The sequence below is a fragment of the Mytilus californianus genome, unplaced genomic scaffold (assembly GCF_021869535.1).
Source record: "Mytilus californianus isolate M0D057914Y unplaced genomic scaffold, xbMytCali1.0.p SCAF_6, whole genome shotgun sequence".
NCBI lineage: Eukaryota > Metazoa > Mollusca > Bivalvia > Mytilida > Mytilidae > Mytilus > Mytilus californianus.
The window spans coordinates 104,772,150-104,794,745 of NW_026262712.1; the positions used below are offsets into that span (position 1 = coordinate 104,772,150).

The window sequence follows — 22,596 nt, forward strand, 5'->3', positions numbered from 1 at the left end:
TATTTTTTTTAATACTTTCATTTTGTACAAACGACACAAAGACCATCTGCTTCATTGGTATATGGAGAACATCTTAAACCGCCACAGTTGGTTCGGAGAGGATAAAACAAAGCTCCTTTTTCACTTCCATTCTTATTGTCTAACGGTTCTGCATCGATGTCCACACATGCGTAGTCCCTTTTATGATGATTTACGTGATCACTCATCAGATAACCATTGTATTCTGAGTTCCATCCTTTATAGCAAGTCTTCCGACCTAGAATATAATACATTAAAAAAAAGACAAAATGATAAAAAACAGTATACAAAACACAACATAGAAAACTAAACGAAGCTTTTCGACCTAGAATATTTCAAAGAGTACGCATTAATTTACATTTTATCCTTTACTGTAATTTCAAACATACATCTACAAAGTCTGTAAAGGCATGGTATACGTATAGTTTTAATCCAAATCTTTATGAGCTTTCACAATGGAAATACGTCCTTAATGTAGACATTTATGTTTATGGACACAATTCTCCCGTGTTATGTTGTCCAAAACTTTCTGTGAACATGTGAAAGTATCAATGTTTGATTTGTAAGCCTTTAAGTCAATGTCAGAATGTTCAGTGGTTATTTCATTACAGTTACTTCAAGCACATTGTTTTTGATACGACGTTATTTGAGTTGAAATTATTTCTCATGTCCCCAATGTTTGAGGAGAAACTTGCTGATTTTCTTTTGACTAGCCAAATTAAAACAAATTGGTGCAGACTATGTCCGATTCAGGATCATTAATAGATCCTAATGATTATTATACAAATTTTAAACAAATGAAGATTGTTCAAAAATTAACTTTTAATAAAATGGTAAGTTAACCAATAGAATTTTAGTTGATTTATGTAGAGATTTGTGCACATTGACACCAACCCGGTGAAATATGGAAATAATGCTTACTTAAATTTTGTTTGTAGAAACAAGATGTATAGTTTACAGTCCTAATATTAAGTAAGGTTTTTAACTTGAGTTCTGTAGGCTATAGTTTGATAATTTCCCTTTGGTTTATTTAGTTCACATACTAGTATATATATTGTTTATTTTTTACCGGTTTTAGATCATACATCATATCAAATATATTTTTATTCTGTACAATTAATGGAACTTAATTTGTAGGTCATTTAATATACAGAAATTGTTTTGCTCAGACTTTCTGTTGCGTAAAAATCAGAAATGTTTTAAATATTTCCTCTTATAATAGACTGACTTAAGAGGCAAATAGTGTTCACCTGTGTAGGAATATGATAAATGTATATACCTGGTATCATAAGAACAACTGATCTACGTATTTGGTAACATACAGAACATGGCACCTCCTTGTTGTCCATTCTTTCTGACCATCCTGATGGCTTCATTGATGAACCAAGTTCATATTAACCTCCATAAACCTGGTCATTGCTATATGGTTGGTGCGGTCCATTTTCAGGAGGATCATTTGGGAGACATAAATAGCTTACACCACCGCCTTTATTTCGGTATTCATTCCCACCGACTTGTCCTGAAACAGCACACAAACTTTTATACAGCCATCTAATGGTCAATTTACTCAATATCAATAAAAATTGTTTGAAACAAATAAATCTTTGTTATAACTCAATATGTTTCACGACAAATGTCTATTCAGCTACAAAGAAAATTGTTTTGTTTCAAATAATTTTGATATTACATATTACTGATTATTCTTATTAGAATATGCAGAACCATATAGATTAAAGTCGAACTTATACAAAGAATATTTTCTCGTACCTTTATATACTATTTCAACTCCTCTTGGACAAGTTGTTTTCCCCCAACGTACATAAGTCACTCCTTCGAAAAGAAAAAAAAAACAAAAGATAATAACGAGCAAATCAAAAACCACTATACGTGATGATATATAAACTTTGAATAAAATATCCGACACTATTTTCTTTTAGGTTCCATGACATGTTTCCTTAGTATAGCGACGTTATTATAAATTATGATTCTTATCTTCTATTATGTTTTTTTTTATGATATAGCTGTTTCTGACACGACATTACCTTTACAAATTGTATAAAAATCACTGAAATTTTATTATTTCCTTAATTACAATTATAGTGAGTTAACAATGATCGCTGTTAGAAAAAACAACATGTTTTGTCGCTCAAATTTTACATTGACAATTGGTTTTCGATCTTTGTTTTCCTTTTTTCGATTACATATCCGATTAAAATAGCAACGCAATACAAATCAAATTTAGCACAAAATGTAATTACCTGAATTTGATGTTTTGTTCGGTGGCGGACAATCATCTGTACTTGAAGTATGTAAGTAATGTTTTATCATATTTATCAGTGACTGATCTGATGCCGACAGGACATAGTCCTTACATTGATGATTTTCAACAACCATAATAACAGTTGCTAGGACAATCGTCATGTATGGCAAAAGCATATTCATTCTACAAATCAATTAAAATACAAATAATCACTACGACCTTATTATCTAAATCTCTTTGATACCTCTAGATTTTTTTTGCTAAAATAATTAATTATATATGTTTAATTGTAATGGTTGCCTACACTACAAAAGTCAAAAAGTCTGAAAAGACCAATTTTTGTCTGAATTTGCATAAATTTTTACTCGACATTCTTTCTTTGTCTGAATTATTTTTAAAAATTCTTAACAAAGTATGAATTTATCTAATAAAGTTCTTGATTTTTCTTGACAAATGTCTTGACAGTATTAAAATTGTCTAAAAATTTCTCGACACTTTCTGTATTATCTGATAAGAGGCTTGATTAGTCTCGACCAATTCTTGACTGTCTTAAATTTGTCTCGATCAGTCTTGACATATTCTTGACATTCTTAATAATGTCTGAATATGTCTCGACATATTCTTGACATTCTTAATAATGTCTGAATATGTCTTGACTCATTATTAACAGTCTTAAAGCTGTCTAAATATATATCGACACATTCTTGACGGTCTTAAAGATGTCTTGACACTATCTCAACAGTATAAATTTCGCCTGAATTGTGTATAGACACATTCTGCACTGTTTAAACACTTTCTTTTGCTGTTATTTACTCATTTCTATTATAGCTAAACTAAACTTAGAAGAATAAGGATACAATAATAGTTTGCTAATTATAAAAAGCCACATTTTGGTACAATAATTGTTTATTTACCATATTAACATTGAATATTATGCATGAAGAATGAAATATGTTTACAGTATGATACGATTTAATCATTTAGCAATTATTTATAAGATTTATGAATCAACATTTGTAATTATTTACAAAGCCAACATTTAAATTGGTTTATATCAACATACCCGCATTTGTATTAATTAATATTTTAAATTTCATACCCATATTTGTATTTATAAAAATATTTATATACCCAAATTTTTAATTATAAAAATATGTACATGCCCAACTTTTGTTTTTGTTGTAATACTTGTAACTTGAAACAACAGTATATTATATAAAGGTAAAGTTATATCATGTACATTGGTCATGATTTGTAAAACTCAGAATTGTCAAGTAAATTTAAGACACAATTCAAAATGTTCAAAATATGTCAAGCCATACTGAGAAAAAAATAAGAATGTCGAGAATCTGTCCAGTGAATTTCATACAAATTTAATATAAATCAGAATTTGTCAAGAAAAATTAAGACATAAGTCATACTTTTGGAGAATGTCGAGTAATTCTTCATGCAAATTAAGACAAAAATTGGTCTTTTCAGACTTTTGGACTTTTGTAGTGCTACGTTGTCTATGTTTAATTTCCGTCACAAGATTGCAGGTGAACTTTCATAAACGGAAGCATTTAATATGGTTTCAATTGAAACTAATTTTCAAACTTGAGTTAAATGTTATTGTAATACTTACCTTTTCTTCTTTTCCGTTTTAAAAAATGAAAATGTGTGATGTTTATAACAGTAAAATAAATTGCTATCAAATGTCGTTTATCTTCAGGCAAAGAATAATGAGCCATTTGCGTGACATACTATTGACTTTTTCTGCATCCACAAATATAGACTTATCTTACAACATTTCCCAGACATTAGAAAGTAGCCTCTGATTATATTTCAGTATAGGTAACGTTTGGGTTTATCCAATGAGACAAAGCAAGGGTGATAGTATAAATAGAGATGATACTACCAATATTTTCAAAAAATCCTTAACTTCTAATGTATTTATTTAAAGACTTACTCTGTCATACCTTAACGTGGTCAGTGGTCTGTTAATAATCTTCGCAAGTCAAGGGGTACGATCCGGTTGCCTCCTCTTCACCCTTGGCAGATAAAGTGTGAATTTCGAAAGCACATTGTAATGATTGATATTGGGGCCGTTGCAACTGGCTGCTTCCAATCAAAAAGTGCCTTAACGTAATGTTGATAACGTATACATGTGGAAAATGTAAATAAACAATTAGCACGTGCAGATTATGCCTTGAGTCTTTACCCCCAAAACATAAGACATTATATAGTGACAGGTTTAAATTACTCAATCAACTAATTGATGTTCTTGCGAATGTTCGTTGTGCAAATTTTGGAATGTTAACGTATATATGCGGTTTATGCTTCACGAACTTTGTAAATAATGAACGCGGCCATTTCTACACCTTCGAACTTAAGTTTGTACAAGTGCTGTTTTGACTTCTATTTGTCGCTAGATGGCACAACGCTTCATACACAAATTCTGTTTTAATTTGCCTAGAGTGAAAAGGAGAGAATAGAATTGTAATCCTTAGTTAATTAGCGAAGGTGTTAGGTGACTAGAAAAAAAAGGTATAATTATAGTGCGGTGACAAAAGTCTCTTAATTTTTTATTTAATGTCGCATGTAAAACACGGCTAATATTGGTTGGGGCTTAAACATATAAATGACTTCCTTATTTTCTATCCTGTCGTAAGGATTTGGTACGGTAAAGTTGTCTTCATAAATCGATTTTACAAACAGATACAATTGAGAATGGAAATGGGGAATATGTCAAAGAGACAACAACCCGACAAAAGAGTAGACAACAGCCGAAGGCAAGCAATGGGTCCTCAATGCAGCGAGAAAATCCCGCACCCGGAGGTGGTCCCCAGCTGGCCCCCAACTAAAACCGTGTGCTAGTTCAGTGAAAATGGACGTCACACTAAACTCCAAAACATATAAATGAAATAAAGTTAAAAAACATACTAGACTAACAAAGGCCAGAGGCTCCTGACTTGGGACAGGCGCAAAAATCGGCGGGGTTAAACATGTTTTGTGAGACTATGTTTTAGTTTTGCAACCTTCCTACATGCTTATTTCTTTACGACATTTTTATTCTAGTGATTAACATATTTCAAACTTTTCAATTCAGCTTTTCGTGGGGTTTAATCTTTAAATAAGAAAGTTGTTTTTCAATATATTATATATCTGGGTTCTGAAAAATACATCTATTTTCTTGTTCAAATCAGCACTAATGACTAATACACAATAATCCTCTAATATTTAGTACATCTTAGTACATAAAACTTAGTAGTCTTGTCAACAGGTTCATCTGTTTATGTAAGCTTCAGTTTTGGATCATTTGAGGAAACAATTCAATCGTGCAGTACGTTGTCTAACATTAGCACATGAGACATTATGCTTGCTATAGTGAGGTGCATTTTTTCGTTAAAGTCAGATCAAGTTAAAAGACTTCATGAACATTGATGGTCTCTTTTTATCTCGTTTATATCACCATTTAAGAAAGGTACAACACCTGATGCCCATGCATATGCTACAGTGAATGTTCAGAGATGGGGCTTTGAAATGTCCCTCGTGTTAAAGTTCTTGCACACATGTTTTAGCTTTCATTTTGCATATTCGTCTTGATATCATGGCGTAGATTATTAATACTCCAATTCGGCTTACCCCTCTATCGTTATATCAAACACTTATATAAATTTTACAAATCGATACAGTCATTTTTATCAAAAGCAAACACTGTATCTGTTCTTTTTTCGCGAATTTGGTATTGCCGACGAATTCGCGTGTTTTTAAATTAGCGGTATTTTCGAAAATATCAAACATAAATACCGGACTTGGAATATTAAAATATTCATTTATAAGACCTGTATTTGTTTAACAATATGAAACAATATAAACAAAATTTACAAAGATTATTCAATCATCAAATCAGTCATCTGTTCGATTGAGGTCTTTATCCGATCAAGTTGTTGGTTACACAACAAAGCTGTCATATGTTTTGCTTAGGTCATAATTTGTTACCTTTTGTCCTTTTATTCTTAATTGGTTTTCTGTGTGATGAGTTGTGTTGTTTAAACAGTTTCACATCTCAATTGAGGTTGTGTGAGGTAAACAAGGTGAACATGCACGTACAGTAACATTTATTCAATGGTTTTGTATATACCTTTAATTTGTGTTTATTTCTGCAAAAATATATCATTTTCTACATCAGAAATGCCTGTACCAATTCAGTAATATGACGTTTGATGTGTGTGAGCTTGTGATTTTGACATTTATTAAGGGACTTTCCGTTTTGAATTTTCTTTGGAGTTTGGTATTTTTGTTATTTTACTTTATACCAACTGCGAAATTCGTGAAAATAAATACACCACGTAAAAAATTACATATTCAGTAGTCAAATAACATGTTATTTTGTTTGGTCGATTCAAACATATGATTCTTTAAATTCATCATCAATACTTCTTTTTTAAAAACTATCACTTCTATATTAAGATATTAACAGAGAGGCGAAAGATACCAAAGGGATATTCAACTTATAAGTTGAAAATATACTGACCATGCCATGTCAAAGAAAGGAAAGGACCAAAAAGACAACAACATACAAACCACAACATAGAAAACTTAAGACTGAAAAACACGAACCCCACCAAAGACCGAGGGTGATTTAAGGTGCTCCGAAAGAATAAGCAGATTCTGCTCAAGATGTGGCACCCGTCGTCATTCTCACTTAAAAAAAAATCCGGTAATAAGTCTAATTGGGAAAGTCAGATTTGGGAAAAGAGGACTTTATATAATACATTTGTAATAAGACTAATCAGTATCTGTTTCTTTTACTTTTGAGGAACACAACTACTATGTTGGCTAAGAAGCACCTAAATATCGACTGACTACACGCGAAGCATGAATTGCCGAAATATTATAAAATAACTAAAAATAAAAATATTTATCTTTTCAAGATTGAACATGTTCCCATTACAAAGCATGTTTAAACATTCGTTTCTTCGGGTGGGATAAAAATTTTAAAAACAAAAGCAAAAATGGTACATCTCAATTAAACATTCCGAGCAAATATATTCTAAATTACATATTGATAAGGAAAATTCTAAAAACAACATCACTCGCAGACTTTAACATGTAAGTCTAGTAAAACTATTAATTTGTCAACTTTAAATTATCTTTTAAACATTCTTTCGGTGAAACTTTAGTATTTAGTTTATTCAATAAAATTGATTACGAAATAAAACAATTGAACGCCATTCATTTTTACTCATTGACTTGGTTGCCTAGCAACATTTTGGTGGGCATCATTTTTACTCATTGACTTGGTTGCCTAACAACATTTTGGTGGGCATTATTTTTACTTTTTTACCTGATTACATGTTAAAGCTAAGTTTCAGGAAATTCGGTGACTAAGCGTGCCGACCTCCTGTATGAAGTGGTTGGTGGTTACTGAGAATTGCTCTAATATCTGCCAAAGGCTATGAAAAGGCAGCCTTAATTATTTGGATCTTGAAAAATGCATCTAATGAGATTTATTGTGAAAATGAAAATTTTATTCGGCCCTCTTTGAATAAGGATGCATTCTTTTCCGAAGGAGTTATACATCAAACAGCCAAATGGACGCCACAAGTTGACAAGGATATTACTGCCGGTCGGAAGAAGACTAAGGTGAACATACGTTTATACCCATGTCACCCTTGGGGTTTAAAACGCTCGAACATTTTGAAAAGATAACGATCAGTGTATTATAATCATCACTTGTTTTAATATTCAGTTCATAACTATCAATATCTAGCTATTAGTCAGAATTGAAGAAGACCTAACTGAACATGTCTCTGTTATGTCTTTCATTTCAGACTCAGTGTGATATCCACTTACAACAAAGTACCCTATATTTCATAATACGATACATTTCAAACAATCACTGGGAGATAACGATAACGCTACATGATAGAGCACAGTGGACATAATATATTTTACACGATACAAGAACATTTGCGTCATTAGTATACGGAGGACATCCTAATCTACCACATTTGATGCTTAGAGTGTAAAAAGTTACATTTTTCCTCTACCTCATCTAACCATTACATTCTGATTTCCAACCTCTATAGCAAGCTTGTCTGCCTACAATATTTAAGTTTAATATTGATTAATATTCTGCTTGCTATTATGGTAAGAGTACTCTGTTGAAATGGATATGAACTTAAGGTTTGTTAGTGTACATTTAATTTTACTTGACCATACCAAAATATGTTGAACAATATTAATTCACTCTCAAATTTGGCTCAATAAACGCGTATTTTCCCTATGGTATTTCTATCCGTAATAACTTATCGTACAACATAAAAATAAACTAAATTGTGTGATATTGACTAAGATTTAACCATTCAAATTCTTTACAGAAACTTAACAACTGAAAATTTAAGGATAATAGGCAAAGACCTTTAACAGTTGTTACGTGTATATTTATATGTCATTTGAATACCAACTTGTTAAACATTATTGCAATGAACGTAATCCCTACATTTTGACATAAGTGGCCACAAATGGATTTTACATTAAAAATGTTGAAAGGAAAGCTTTGTTCTATACTACTGACTGACTGCCAGTCTTTCTCGATTTTGAGTTACTATATTTTTCATATTAAAATGCATTACAGTTCAAGAAGGTTGGTAAGGAATCATTTTTATGATAAGAAAAGAAGACAATTGTCATGAAATAGTTCATTTTGTGATAACATAACCCAACAAAATTATTGACATATGAAAATTGTCTTTTATGATGTTCATTATTGGTTGTATTGTTCCTAACATTATATAAACCAGTGATATTTTAACTTATTTTCTATTTTCCTATTTCAGGAAAAAATGCCAACCCCTCAGACCACTCTTTGATTACATTTCAAATTCGTTTAATCATTTTATGGAATGTTTGTCTATAAAATGAGGGGTACACAGAACAATTGTTAACAAGATCCTTCTTAATGCACAGAAATGAAAAGCTTTGGAAGTATGTATGAAAACAAATATGTCTGATAAATAACCTATAGTTATATGCGTAGTGTTTTTGAAGTCACAGAAGAGTCTAACTCATATAAATTGTACAACATATTACAAAATTTATTTGTGTCGCTATCTGCTAATTTGTCTTTGATTCGGAACATACAGCCTTTTTACAGACCTGTATGACAAGGAAGTAATTTGTAATTCTTAGTGGCGATGCAATATGCGACTCCAAAAGCTATTAAGCAAAGTATTGATTATACACCATCATGCATTTGCAGACCAGGACAATTTTGACTTTCAATTGGTACAAGATTGCGAAAATAATATATGAATGATAAGTCGTCTCTTTATGTTTTTAATTTTTTAAGTTTTGGGGAAATACTTCATTAAGTATTTTTGGAAAAGGTGATGTAGCTATTAGGTATCAATGGTTTATCAATAGTGTACTTTGTATGTAATAAATATATTTTGCGTAGTGTAGTTCAGTTTAACTTTATTACAAGTACAAGGTAATCTTATTTGTCTTTATTTTTTATTGCAATTATGTTCAAGGCTCTACATACATGAAGTTGAAAGGTTTGAAGAGTTCATGTAGATACACAGAAAACACAATGAACCAAAAAGAATATTCTCGAATTTGTTTTTAAAGTTTGTTCTTATTTTGTTCTGTTACACCACTGTTGCAGGTTAAAGCAGAGTTGAACGCTGAAACATATGTTTAACAAAGCCACGTTCTGTGTGTACCTGTCCCACGTCAGGAGCCTGTTAATCAGTGGTTGTTGTTGGTTACTGCCTGTCAAATTTGTTTTTTCGTCTGTTGCTTTATCTTTTATCAGGCCGTTGGTTTCTAGTTCGAATTCTTTCACATTTTTTATGTTGTAGTCATTTATAGCTTACTATAAAGTAGTGGTTTTGCTCATTGTGGAAGGTCTTACGGTATGGGTGCTTCCATCATCGTCAATCTATTTATGGTGGATAGTTGTCTCAATGACAATCAAAGCACCTCCTTTCTTATAATAAACGGGATAAACTATTACTGGAGTAATGCATCAGGAATAAGTCAATTATGAACAGATTCTAATCAGATGCTTATTGTGCTTATAGCGCTTTTCCAACTTCGTTCTTTGTTTGGCCATTAACTTTTTCCGAATCGAGCGTAACTGGCGAGCTGTTTGTAGACGAAACGAGCGTCTGGCGTATAAAATTAACAGACTGTTATCTTTGATGTGTTTTTTTATAGATTAAAATGTCTTTATCAAGCAACATGACTCGAATATTTAATATATCTTAACAGTGCATCATGGTTTGTTCTCTTCATAAAAATGGTAAAAGGTTGCGCTCAAAACATCAACCGAAAGGTAAAGTATTTGAAACGATGAAAATGGTGACGATGAATAAGTCAGAGCTTCATCTACTCCTTCAGTTCATTAAATCTACGCTTTATGTTTATCGGTTTTAAGGGAATATTTTTACCGAAACTTTCAAATTGGAAAAACAAAATGAATATGACAATGTTTAAATGACCGAAACCATCAAAAGTAACACATTAATACGAACCACTAGGTGTTTATAAAATCTTTCGGCTTGAGCCTAGTCGCTTATGTCAGAATATTGTGAACACGAAACGCTGTCTTTTTTGTCAATTGATTATTTGATTACTGACTCGAACTGATACGGACAGATATCTACTGAACATGAAATATCGGGGATATCGCTGTCGCATTTATCGATATCGTCGTGTGAATCTTTTAGTGTTACAAGTCCACTTTTGATACAAATGGAAATAGCTTTATATTTGAGATCAAAGTGCAATGATATATCTCCCATACAACTATAATACAAGATTTCTATACTTTTCGAGTTTTTGTCAGAACTTCACTGTTCTATCTTCACACTCCTATTTGTATTATAATAGCTTATTCATAAAGATAGATCAGAGAACAATATTTTCATAGTGTTGTATCTCCATTATTTCTAATGTATTTTTGCTTTTAAATAATTGTTATCAAAATTATCATAGTAGTACTATTATTAAATGATTTGCATGGTTTGAACTCAAACTATGAGCAATTCTTAGCAAATCCAGTAGTACAGAATTGGGGATAATACACAGTTAAAAACTCCATGGTCTTTTAATATTTATTTTTTTAAAAGTCAAGCGATGAACCCTGTTTAATCCGGAAGGTACAAGTGACGTTATATCGGATCACGTGATCACAATTCATATAAAATATATATGATGCCAAGATAACAAAACACATGTCTATTTTGATGATTATAATTTTATGACAACGTTGTTTACAATATTAAGATGTATTTATTAACAAATAATCGTTTATTACTTTCATATAAAACAAATTTGCCACACTACATATGTACTTTGTCTGAGGTATCAATTACTTGTAGAATAACGTTAGTGCCGTAACAATCAATCCTCATGTAGATTCACGTAATTGGAAAAAAAACCATGGAGACAATGCAATCAGAATACACACAATTTAGATTGCATACAATAAGATTAAGGCATTCATATTTATTTTATTTTAATACATTTGACTTTGTACAAACGACTAAAAGAACATTTGCTTCGTTGGTATACGAAGGACAACTCAAACTTCCAAATTTCGTTCGGAGAGTATAAAACAAAGCTCCACTTTCCTCTCCATTCTTTTCGTCTAATGGTTCTGCATTTTTGTCTACACATGCGTAGTCTCTTTTATAATGTCCTTTATGACTACTCATCAGATAACCATTGTATTTTGAGTTCCATCCTCTATAGCAAGTCTATCGACCTAAATGATTATTACATTTTATGTTTATGAATAATGATTACTATCTTTTATTAATCTGGTCAAAGAAATATCGAGTAAAGGTTATAAGCTTAACGTTTGAAGATCGGGAAATGTTTACAACCTAGTTACATCATTTGATATTCATATAATAAAGCACAGATACAAAATGCATTTGAAGTAATCTACTTAAGCTGTTCACTAACTTACTGATGGCATTTTCTATGCTAGTACTTTAAAAAGAGTGTAACTTATCAACGTTCAATTATCTATTCTGTTCACCTATTCTTAAGTCTACAATTTTTATTGTCTCACTTCTTGATCTTCCGAAAAAAACCTCTGTTGATATACTGGTTTTGTTTTGGTTTTTTTTAAATTTATTATTTGAAAGACCGTAGATTAACTTTCACATTAACTGTATAAACCAATTATGTTTTTCAGTTTATTTTTTCATGGCGTAAAACGTACAATGCTCACCTTCTGTTGGTTGCATGGGTTCCGATACTGATAACGTTATTAAAGTAATCTTTTAATGTGATTTGTTGTTTAATTCATGTATGAACTATCTGAAATTGCATTTACATTCTATTCTCCATGACAATCGTAATACTAGAGTAACAATATACTGTAAACCAACTTATATGGATGTGTACGGATTGGTAATTTAGTCCTAGATGCATGATTTTTTTTTTATTAGTTGTTAGTGGCTTTGAACTAGCTGTCAGTAACTGCGAGTACTCTCAGATCTGTACTTGGTGTCTTTTTGTTGTTTGGATGTACAAGTACCCGGCCACGTCTACTTGTAATTGTAGTATTTGTATTTTTATCCATCTGATGAGTTAAACCTCTTTCAACTGATTTTTATAGTTCGTTCTAATGTTGTACTGTTACACCACTGTCCCAGGTTAGGGAAGGGTTGGGATCCCGCTAACATGTTTAACCCCGCCACATTCTGTATGTATGTGTCTGTCCCAAGTCAGGAGCCTGTAACTCAGTGGTTGTCGTTTGTTTATGTGTTACATATTCGTTTTTCGTTCATTTTTTGTACATAAATTAGGCCGTTAGTTTTCTCGTTTGAATTGTTTTACATTGTCAGTTCGGGGCATTTTATAGCTGACTGTGCGGTTTGGGCTTTGCTCATTGTTGAAGGCCGTACGGTGACCTATAGTTGTTAATTTCTGTGTCATTTGGTCTCTTGTGGAGAGTTGTCTCATTGACAATCATACCGCATCTTCTTTTTTATATTATGTTCGCGATTTGAAAAATAACGGAAATATTAATCGTAGCGAATAAATAAAGCTTGCATCTTTCCTTATTTAACTACATCAACTAAATTGAAAACTACGAAATCAAATCGTCGAAGTGGAATAGACAGGGCTAAACGTGAAATAAAATATTCGCGAAAATAAGTTGGTGTACAGTACCGGGTATCATAAGGACAGCTGATCTCTGTTTTCGGTAACAAACAGCGCATGACACTTCCTTGCTGCCCATACTTTCTGACCATTCTGATGGCTTCACTGATGAACTAAGTCGATATTCACTACAATATACCTGGTTATTGTCATATGATTGATGCTGTCCATTCTCTGGATCATTAGGGAGACATAAATAATTCACACCACCTCCTCTGTATCCATATTGAGTTCCACCGACTTGTCCTGAATGGTAAAAATGTGATCAATAATCATATTAAAAAAATAAACCTTTAATATCTTTCGCTCTTTTTAGTATGAAAAAAAGATGTGATATCATTGTTAATGAGACACCTATATCCATCAGGGGAAAACGGAATTTGTATTTAATCAATAACATAACAACTTTTGATCAAATTATATCTTGATGACTCTAAGGATACATTATTTAAACAAAAAAGTTTTTCGTTTTAATCATGTTTATTACAAAAGCAAAACATTCAAATTAATTTGATATTTAATACAAATATAATTCCTATAAGTATGGTACATAAAAAACTTCATGGAACTTTCAGGAACTGGATACCTGCTATAGAATGCTTATATAAGAAAAAATTTCTGTTACCTGTATACACTATGTAAACTCCGTTTGGACAATTTTTCTTTCCCCCACCTATATAGGTAACCCCTAAAGATATGAACAAAAAAAAAATTAAATGTTCACTACCAATTCGAAAACATCTATACTTGCTGTGATGGGAACTTGAAAAGGATTTTCAAAAGGAATACTTTTTTGGAATAATTCAACATCTAAAAGCAGTATAACACTTTTGTTATAAATTCAACTGCTACTTATTATTATATGTTCTATATTTTTGTTTAAAAATAGCAAATGTTGATGATTATAGTAAAACATACTTTCAATTACCAATGAGAGAAAATATTGCTCATTGTTGAACTAAGCTATTTTCATATTATACATTGATCATTAATTGTTCACTTTTTTTAAACTATAACAGAAGATTTGGCAAAATACTTTAAAAAAAACTGTATTGGATGTTTTGCCTTGTGGTGGACATTCATAGTGTCATTTTATTGTGGAGATGTATAAGTACCCGTCCACGTCCACTCTGTGTTTTTGTTAGATGTTTTTCGATTTGTATCAATCTGATAAGTTAAGCCTTTTTCAATTGATTTTTATAGTTTGTTCTTATGTTGTACTGTTTCACCACTGACCCAGATTAGCGCTCACAAACATGTTTAACCCCGCCACATTCTTTGTATGCCTGTCCTAAGTCAGGAGCCTGTAATTCAGTGGTTGTCGTTGGTTCATGTCTGTCATATATGTTTTCGTAAATTGTTTTGTTATAAATTAGGCCGTTAGTTTTTCTCAATTGAATTGTTTCATATTTTTCATGTCGGTGCCTTTTATAGCCGACCGTACGGTATTGGTTTTTCTCATTGTTGAAGGCCGTACGGTTGCCTATAATTGCTTACATACACTTCATTTGAACTTTGGTGGATAGTTGTAACATTGCTAATCATACCACATCTACTTATTCTTATTTTCCCCTTCTCTTTACGTATGTAAGTAATGTTTCATCATATTTATCAGTGACTGATCTGAGGCCGATATGCCATAATCGGTACATTCACGGCTGTGAACAACCGTACAGTTGCTTTCATAAATGTCACATCCAAAAAACACATATTGATTCTGCAATTAATGATGTTTAATTTATATTTATCGTAGCTTAAATTGTGTTGTATGCATGTCTGAATCTATAGGTTATTTATAATGATCTATTTAAAATTTGAGACAACAGTAGCCTACCGCTGTTCAAATCTCATCAATCCATAAACCCTTTTCCTTGACTGTACAGGTGAAGCAAATTGTAAGACAATTTGTTTGCCAATGTACATCAAACTGCTATTCTTTTCTGTTTAACATCGATTTGCCTCTTATTGCAAAGTATATTTTCTGTAAACACCTTTTTTTTAAATTTAAACAGAACATATTCATAAAATACTTTTAAGAATATTGTTTATTTTGGAAAAATCTTACTATTTTCAATAACTGCAGTTTGTTTTAAACAATATTATCAAAATAATAATTCTAACTTACACTAGTACACTAGTTTATTATGTCATTCGTTGTGTACCACCGTATTCACAAACTTGAAATTGGTGGTCATGTGTTATAGAATTTATTAAAAAAGTGACAAATATCCTGAATTTTTTTTAGCGAAGTTAAAATAAATGTAACAAAACATTGTTTCTTAAGTGCTTGCTTATGGTTAAGTTGAAAACACTTTTGTTCAAATGAAGGAACATGTTTATGTCAAGGGAAAAATTACTAAGGTGTGATTTTTCCTACATTTGATTCAAATCATGAATTCGGCAACACATATATATAATCTCAACTCAGAATTTATTAAAGAAAACATTATTTCCTATTTAAAATGTAACTAAACGTAACTTTACTTAAAAACAAAACCCAACATACATGCAAAAGTCTGATGAAAAATATTTATGTTTTTAAAAGAATTCGTGTGCCCAATTGCACCCACTCTTTACCCCCATTGCTACGGTCTATGGTGCGCCACAACATCGAGTTAATTAGTAAGTGCCAAATTTAGTTATCTACTTGAATGAACACGATTTACCCAGAAACTTCGATAAGGAATTAGTTTTAGACGAAAAAAGCTTCAGAAATCGTTTATTTTGAATGCTACGGACATCGACATTGCAAGACATATAGCACTTATTTTCTTTTTCTATACCAATATGGCAACATGTCTGTCTCTAACAGACTTGGATCATTTCTTCTCCACCTAAACTATACCATTTCATATTTTTTCACATTTTCCCTCAAATCGCGATATTTTTGGAAAGATACAACGTGATCGTAACAATACAAATTGTCTTCAAATTTAATTTTCTGAAATATTCAAACAATTATCTTTTATATGAGTCCAATATGGCCTTTGCATATGATCTTTGGTGAGAATGCAGTATTCAATTGAACTTTGATAGTGTCTTTTCGATAAGTAAAGGTCTAAAATGTCTGAAACGGAAGGAATTAAGAATATAGAAATTAAGGTATCAACAAATTCATTGAAGCCTCAACTCAAAACAAAACGAGATCGGTTGCGTCGACAAGGTAAAAGAGGAACGAACGATACCAGAGGGACAGTCAAACTCATAAATCGAAAACAAACTGACAACGCCATGGCCAAAAATAAAAAGACAAACAGACAAATAATAGTACAGATGACATAACATAGAAAACTAAAGACTAAGCAACACGAACCCCACCAACAACTGGGGGTGATCTCAGGTGCTCCGGAAGGGTAAGCAGATCCGGCTCCACATGTGGCACCGTCGTGTTGCTTATGTTATTACAAATCCGGTAAATAGTCTAATTCGGCAAGTCACATTCGTGAAAAGGGAAGGGTATTGTAGTTACGACATAAGGAACATATCCGATATCATCTGTGAAACGGTTATTCCATAACGGTCAACCAACTCGTGATGGTGTCCGTAAAATTTACGAAGGGATGATTTCAACATTCTCCTGTTTTGCATGCATCATCCGCAAGGCTAATTCATACTCAATCAAAATGTCGCAATCGAAAATCCGACAGAAACCGATTAGCAGATCAGACGACCATAATAGTAAATACATATCTGAATATTAAAGACTGTCAGTGAGTTCAGATTCAAAAAAATCCTATCGGTCTATCTATTCGTGTTGGGCATCGTAAATCTTATTTAGTGTCGATTCGAAGCAGGCAAAGGAGTAAATATGTGAAAGATTCGAGAAATGGTCTATTTTCTTTATTATTGACTTATTTAAATGAAAGTGTCACGTCCTTTTGGTTCGCTTGTTTATCAAAACCCTTCTGTATTAACAGAATAAAGACACTTGACATATCTTATGGAAAAAAAGATGTTTTCTGTTCAGTTAAAATGTTCAGTAAAACATTGATTTCATCAACATATCGCAGTTCAATATTTACAGTAACAAATTGCACAAGAAACCACATGTATTCAGCAAACAGCTGTGTTATAAGACCATTTATTGTATGTCCTTATGTAGTGCATTTCATATAGATTGAACTTTAATCAAAAGACCACCGTCTAATGAGACCACGTTTTTGCTCTCCTATAAGTGGTCTTATGAAATAGGTTTTCAATGTAGCTAAATCGTTAAAAGACGACGGAAGTGTGGCTACGGCAATTACAATATGTCTGCCATCTTCTGTAAAACCATTTTGGTGAAGTCCGCTTACTTAACATACCGTATAGCGCTCCTCTCAATTGTGTCGTCACGATCGTTGACGTTCAAACTTAAGCTTTTACAATGCATTTCTTAACTTTGTGTTTTATACGATATCACCAATATTCTATAATTGTGAAAAAGTATTACAAAAAACAAAACTAAAAGGTAAATTCGAAAAGAGGAAAGTCCATAAAAATTGGTAAAATCAAGCGTTAGACTAAATTAACCAATGGAACGAATGGAAAAACAACTGTCATATTTCTGCATTGTTGCAAGCATTTTCCCAAACAAATGGTGCGTATAGAGGCGAAAGAAACCAAAAGGACATTAAAACATGTAAGTCGAAAACAAGTGACAACACCATAGCAAAAAACAAAAAGAAATAAAAGATAAACAACAGAATACAAAAAAAAAAGAAAACTAAAGGCTGAAAAATACGAACCCCACCAGAAACCGGGAGTGATCTCAGGTTCCGGACGGGTAACTAGATCCTGCTCCACATGTGGCACCCGTCGTATTGCTCATGCAAGTACACATCCGGTGAAAGGTCTAGTTCAGCAGGTCACAATTGAGGAAAAAAGCACGGTCTTGTGGTTGGACAATTGGAACATATCCGTTGTCATCTGTGAAACAGAAATTCAATAACGGTCAACCAACTCGTAATGGCGTCTGTTAAAACATTTTACATCTAGCTAAACCCCTAATTTGTATGACAGTTGTTTATAGTTCTGTTATATTGACAAAATCGGGTTGATAACCCAACAGACATAATAAGTCAACATGACAATAATTGAGACCCAGCAGCCAAAAATGTGTAAACATACATTACAACACAACTGACTAAAAACATTCAAGTAAACATACAAATAAATCTGACAGAGACGCCAACAAAACAATTATACTAGCTAAATCTAACTATAAGGTCAACAAAATGTTTGTGTAGTTGATAGTTCATAAAACATAATGCCGTACTAGTATACACTTTCCGGATAAAATACATATTAAAAAATAAAAATATAAGGTTGAACCAACTCATAGTGGCTTCCGTAAAAGTTTCTTAGGAACAACTTCAACCTTTTCAATGAGAACAATTGTCGATATATACTCTTTGTTGAACTAACATCATTCGTGATTAAGTGTGGCTAAAAAGATCACTAAAATCATGATGACGTCCTAAAACGTTCGAGAACAAAACGTCAACTTTACCACTGCGAACCCTAGTATCACTATCTTTCTTATAAGCTGCCACCTTCTATGAAGGAAATTCTGGTTGGAATAAACAGAACATGGATTAACACATCAACCAGGAGATATGTACTCCTTATGTTGGTGCTGCTGAAATTGAAGGGGACAGTAGTTTATCGGTATTCAACTGTTATAAATCCATAAGAAGATACAAAAATCGCATGATTTTCTAAAAGAACGATATTGGGTGCGTTCCTTTACAACATCTCCGTTTTGACATAAAACTTATTTGTGAAACGACCCTAATTTAGGCTGTAAGTCAAATATGACGCATACATAACTATGTATGTGTTATCCTTTGTTTCAAGTGTTATGTGCCAGATGCAGTAAACAAAGTTTGATAATAATTGACTACTCAATAACAAAACATGTTCCGCACAGAAAGTGATTAGGATAATGATATAGCAAAAGCAAATCTTTATGTATTTTCATTTAATGTCAAACGTTTTACTTTGTACAAACGACACAGAGAACATCCGTTTCATTTGTATATGGAGGACATCTCAAACTGCCACATTTGGTTCGGAGAGCATACAACAATGCGCCATCTTCACTTCCATTCTTATTGTCTAGGGGTTCTGCATTGATGTCCACACAGGCAAAGTCCTGTCTATAATGAATGTTATGATCACTCATCAGATAACCATTATATTCTGAGTTCCATCTTTTATAACAAGTCTTTCGACCAAATCAAAAATTAAAGGCAAGTATTATATTGCATAGTGGTAGCTATTTTTTATTGTAAGTAAAAATGGTATAGTACGGATTATTAGGTTTGCGATTTGTGCTTATTTCATAATTTGAATGTTATTTTCATTTTAAAACTGCTTTCCATAGCAAATACGTTGAACAATATATGGTCACCCTTAAATCATCTGTGTGAATAGACAAAAATTTTTTAAATGTATACTAGTTATGTTCATCAAGGAAATCCGCTTTTCAAAACATTGTACACAAAACCACAAAATGATATGAAATGATATGTTGTTTTGTTCCTAAACGTATGTTAAGAAAATGTGGAGTCATCAACCTCTTTGAATAAAAAGTCTTAGATAATTTTCCAAAAGTCATAGATAACAAAGTGTGTAAATTCTTGTACATTGCACATAATTTCATGTGTAACAATTAAAACTAACTAATGTACCTGGAATTATCAGGACAGCATACAGCACATGGGACTTCCTGTTTGTACATACGGTTTGGATGACGAACTAAGTTTATATTCACTACCATATACCTGGTCATTGCTATATGATTGGTTCTGTCCATTCTCTGGATCATTCGGGAGACACAAACAATTCCCTCCACCTCCTTTATTTGTGTACATATTCCCATCGACTTGACCTTAAATCAAACATGTGCTCAAGCTTGCCAATAATAATGATGTACAACTGTTGTACTTAATCGTATAAAATCTTTTCAATATGTTATGGATTATTAAGGTATTTCAGTTGTTTTTTCTATGGTGCCATTATGTTTTTTTTTTGTAATTTAGAATAGTATCTCTATATAACAATAGAATATGTTTAATATCACTTAACCCTTTCCCTTTCACACCGGTACAGCTTACCGGTGAAGCAAATTTTAAGATATTTTTGGGGCATTTAGTCTTGTTCCATCGTCATTTGCTGACGTACAGATATGGTTAAGCGCTCAAATTAATCCTCAGAATACCAGCAAAATGATTGAATGTGTATCAAACTTCTATCATTATCAGTTTATAGTCAATTCGCCTCTTACTGACATGTTTTTATTCTGTAAAAACCTTTTTTTTTCTTCGAATTTTAAAGAATATTTTCAAAAAGAAGTGCATAGAGAACTGTCCTTTTTTGGGGAATTTTGACTTTTTTCAATAACTGTGCAGTGAGTTTTTGAAGAAAGGTATTAAAATAATAGTTCTAACTTGTACACTAGTTAAAGATGTAATTTTTAGTGTACCAGCGCAATCACAAACTTGAAATGCGCTAAAAATCCGTAGTCATTTCTTCAAGATTTTATCGTAAAAGAGACAAAAACCACTGAAATGTCCTGAATTTTTTTTAGCAAAGTTGAAATAGATGTAACAAAACATGGTTTCGTAAGTGTTTGGGTATGATAAAGTTGTAAACACTTTTGTTTAAATGAAGGAAATTGTATATGTCAATGGAAACAAGACAGACTAAGAACTGGATTCCTGCTATATTTGCGCAAAAACCATGCATTTGGCCATTTGGCATCAAAAATATATTATCTGAACACATAATTTCTAAAAGAAAACAAGCTGGGTTAGGATCTTCATATGTTGCTTTTTTTCACGTCTTGAGTAATAGACTTAAGTACTTAAATTTCAATATATTCCTAACGATGCCAGTGGTGCAGGGGTATGCTGAACAAACCCAAGGCGGAAAGATCGCGTGTTCGATTCTCACTGCCGGAGGTGGAAAAATTATTTCCTATATTAAATGTAACTTAACTTAACTTTACTTTCAATTTCAAAAAGAAAAACCAACGAAATACTTATGTTTGTTTTAAAAAGAATGTGTGTGCCAAATTGCCCCCCCCCCCTGTCCCCCATTTACTTCCTCGGGTCCAGGGTGCGCCACATCAAGTTATCATTAGTAATTCAATGAATTTTCCCTTATAAAAACAAAATTTAGGTTACTGCTTGACTGAAATCGATTTAGACAAAAAACTAGTGTCCGAGTTTGAAATTGGACGAAAAGAGCGTCTGAAATCAGTTATTTTGAATGTTACGGACATCGAAATTTCAAGGCATATAGCACGTATTTCCTCTTTTAATACCAATATGATAACTTGTATGTCTTTAACAGACTTGGGGCATTGTGTTTCCACCAAAACCTTACCCTATCAGCGCAACAATTTGTCTCTACACGACTTTTGTCCCAAGGATTTCGTATTTTTCCACATTTTCTCCAAAAGTCACGTGACTTTTCTAAACATCCCACGTGACCAAAAAAGGACGAATTATCTTTAAACGTAATTTTCTGAAATATTTGATCAATTATCTTTCATATGAGCCTAACATGGCATGTGCATGACCATTGGTGCGAATGCAGTATTCAATTGAACTTTGATAGTGTCTTTTCGATTAGTAAAGGTCTAAAATGCCTGAAAGGGAAAGGGTTAAGATACATTCTGACTTATGACCCGAAAAGAATAATATATTTGATAAACGTTATTCAACACCAAGCAATGATATCGTAATGTAACGCTAATAGAAGAAATTTAATTCACCTGTATACACCATTTCAGATCCTTTTGGACAACTTTTCTTTCCCTAACGCACATAGGTCACTCCTGCAAAGAAGAAAGCAGATCAAAGAATAACAAGCAGCTATACTTAATGATATAATAATTTAACATTTAAAAGGAAAACTAAAAAATATTTATGATAAATTACTGCTGAAAACATATCATAATTTTTATCGATGAATGGTGCTATTTTTTATCAAATATAGAAATAAGGAGATGAGGTATGATTGCCAATGAGACAACTATCCACCAAAGTTTAAATAAAGTGGATGTAAGCAATTATAGGCAACTGTACGGCCTTAACCAATGAGAAAAACCCATACCGTATAGTCGGCTATAAAAGGTCCCGACATGAAAAATATAA

The 22,596-nt window shown here is 32.3% G+C and overlaps 1 protein-coding gene across 1 annotated transcript in view; it reads right to left on the reverse strand.

The window, feature by feature from the left end:
- Positions 1-22,596, reverse strand: part of LOC127706248 (short-chain collagen C4-like) — a 47,681-nt gene continuing 25,085 nt past the window's right edge. The window contains exon 5 of the mRNA XM_052210754.1: positions 1-256. Within this exon, the coding sequence (XP_052066714.1) occupies positions 18-256 (239 nt within the window). The 3' untranslated portion in view covers positions 1-17. The remainder of the gene's footprint in view (positions 257-22,596) is intronic.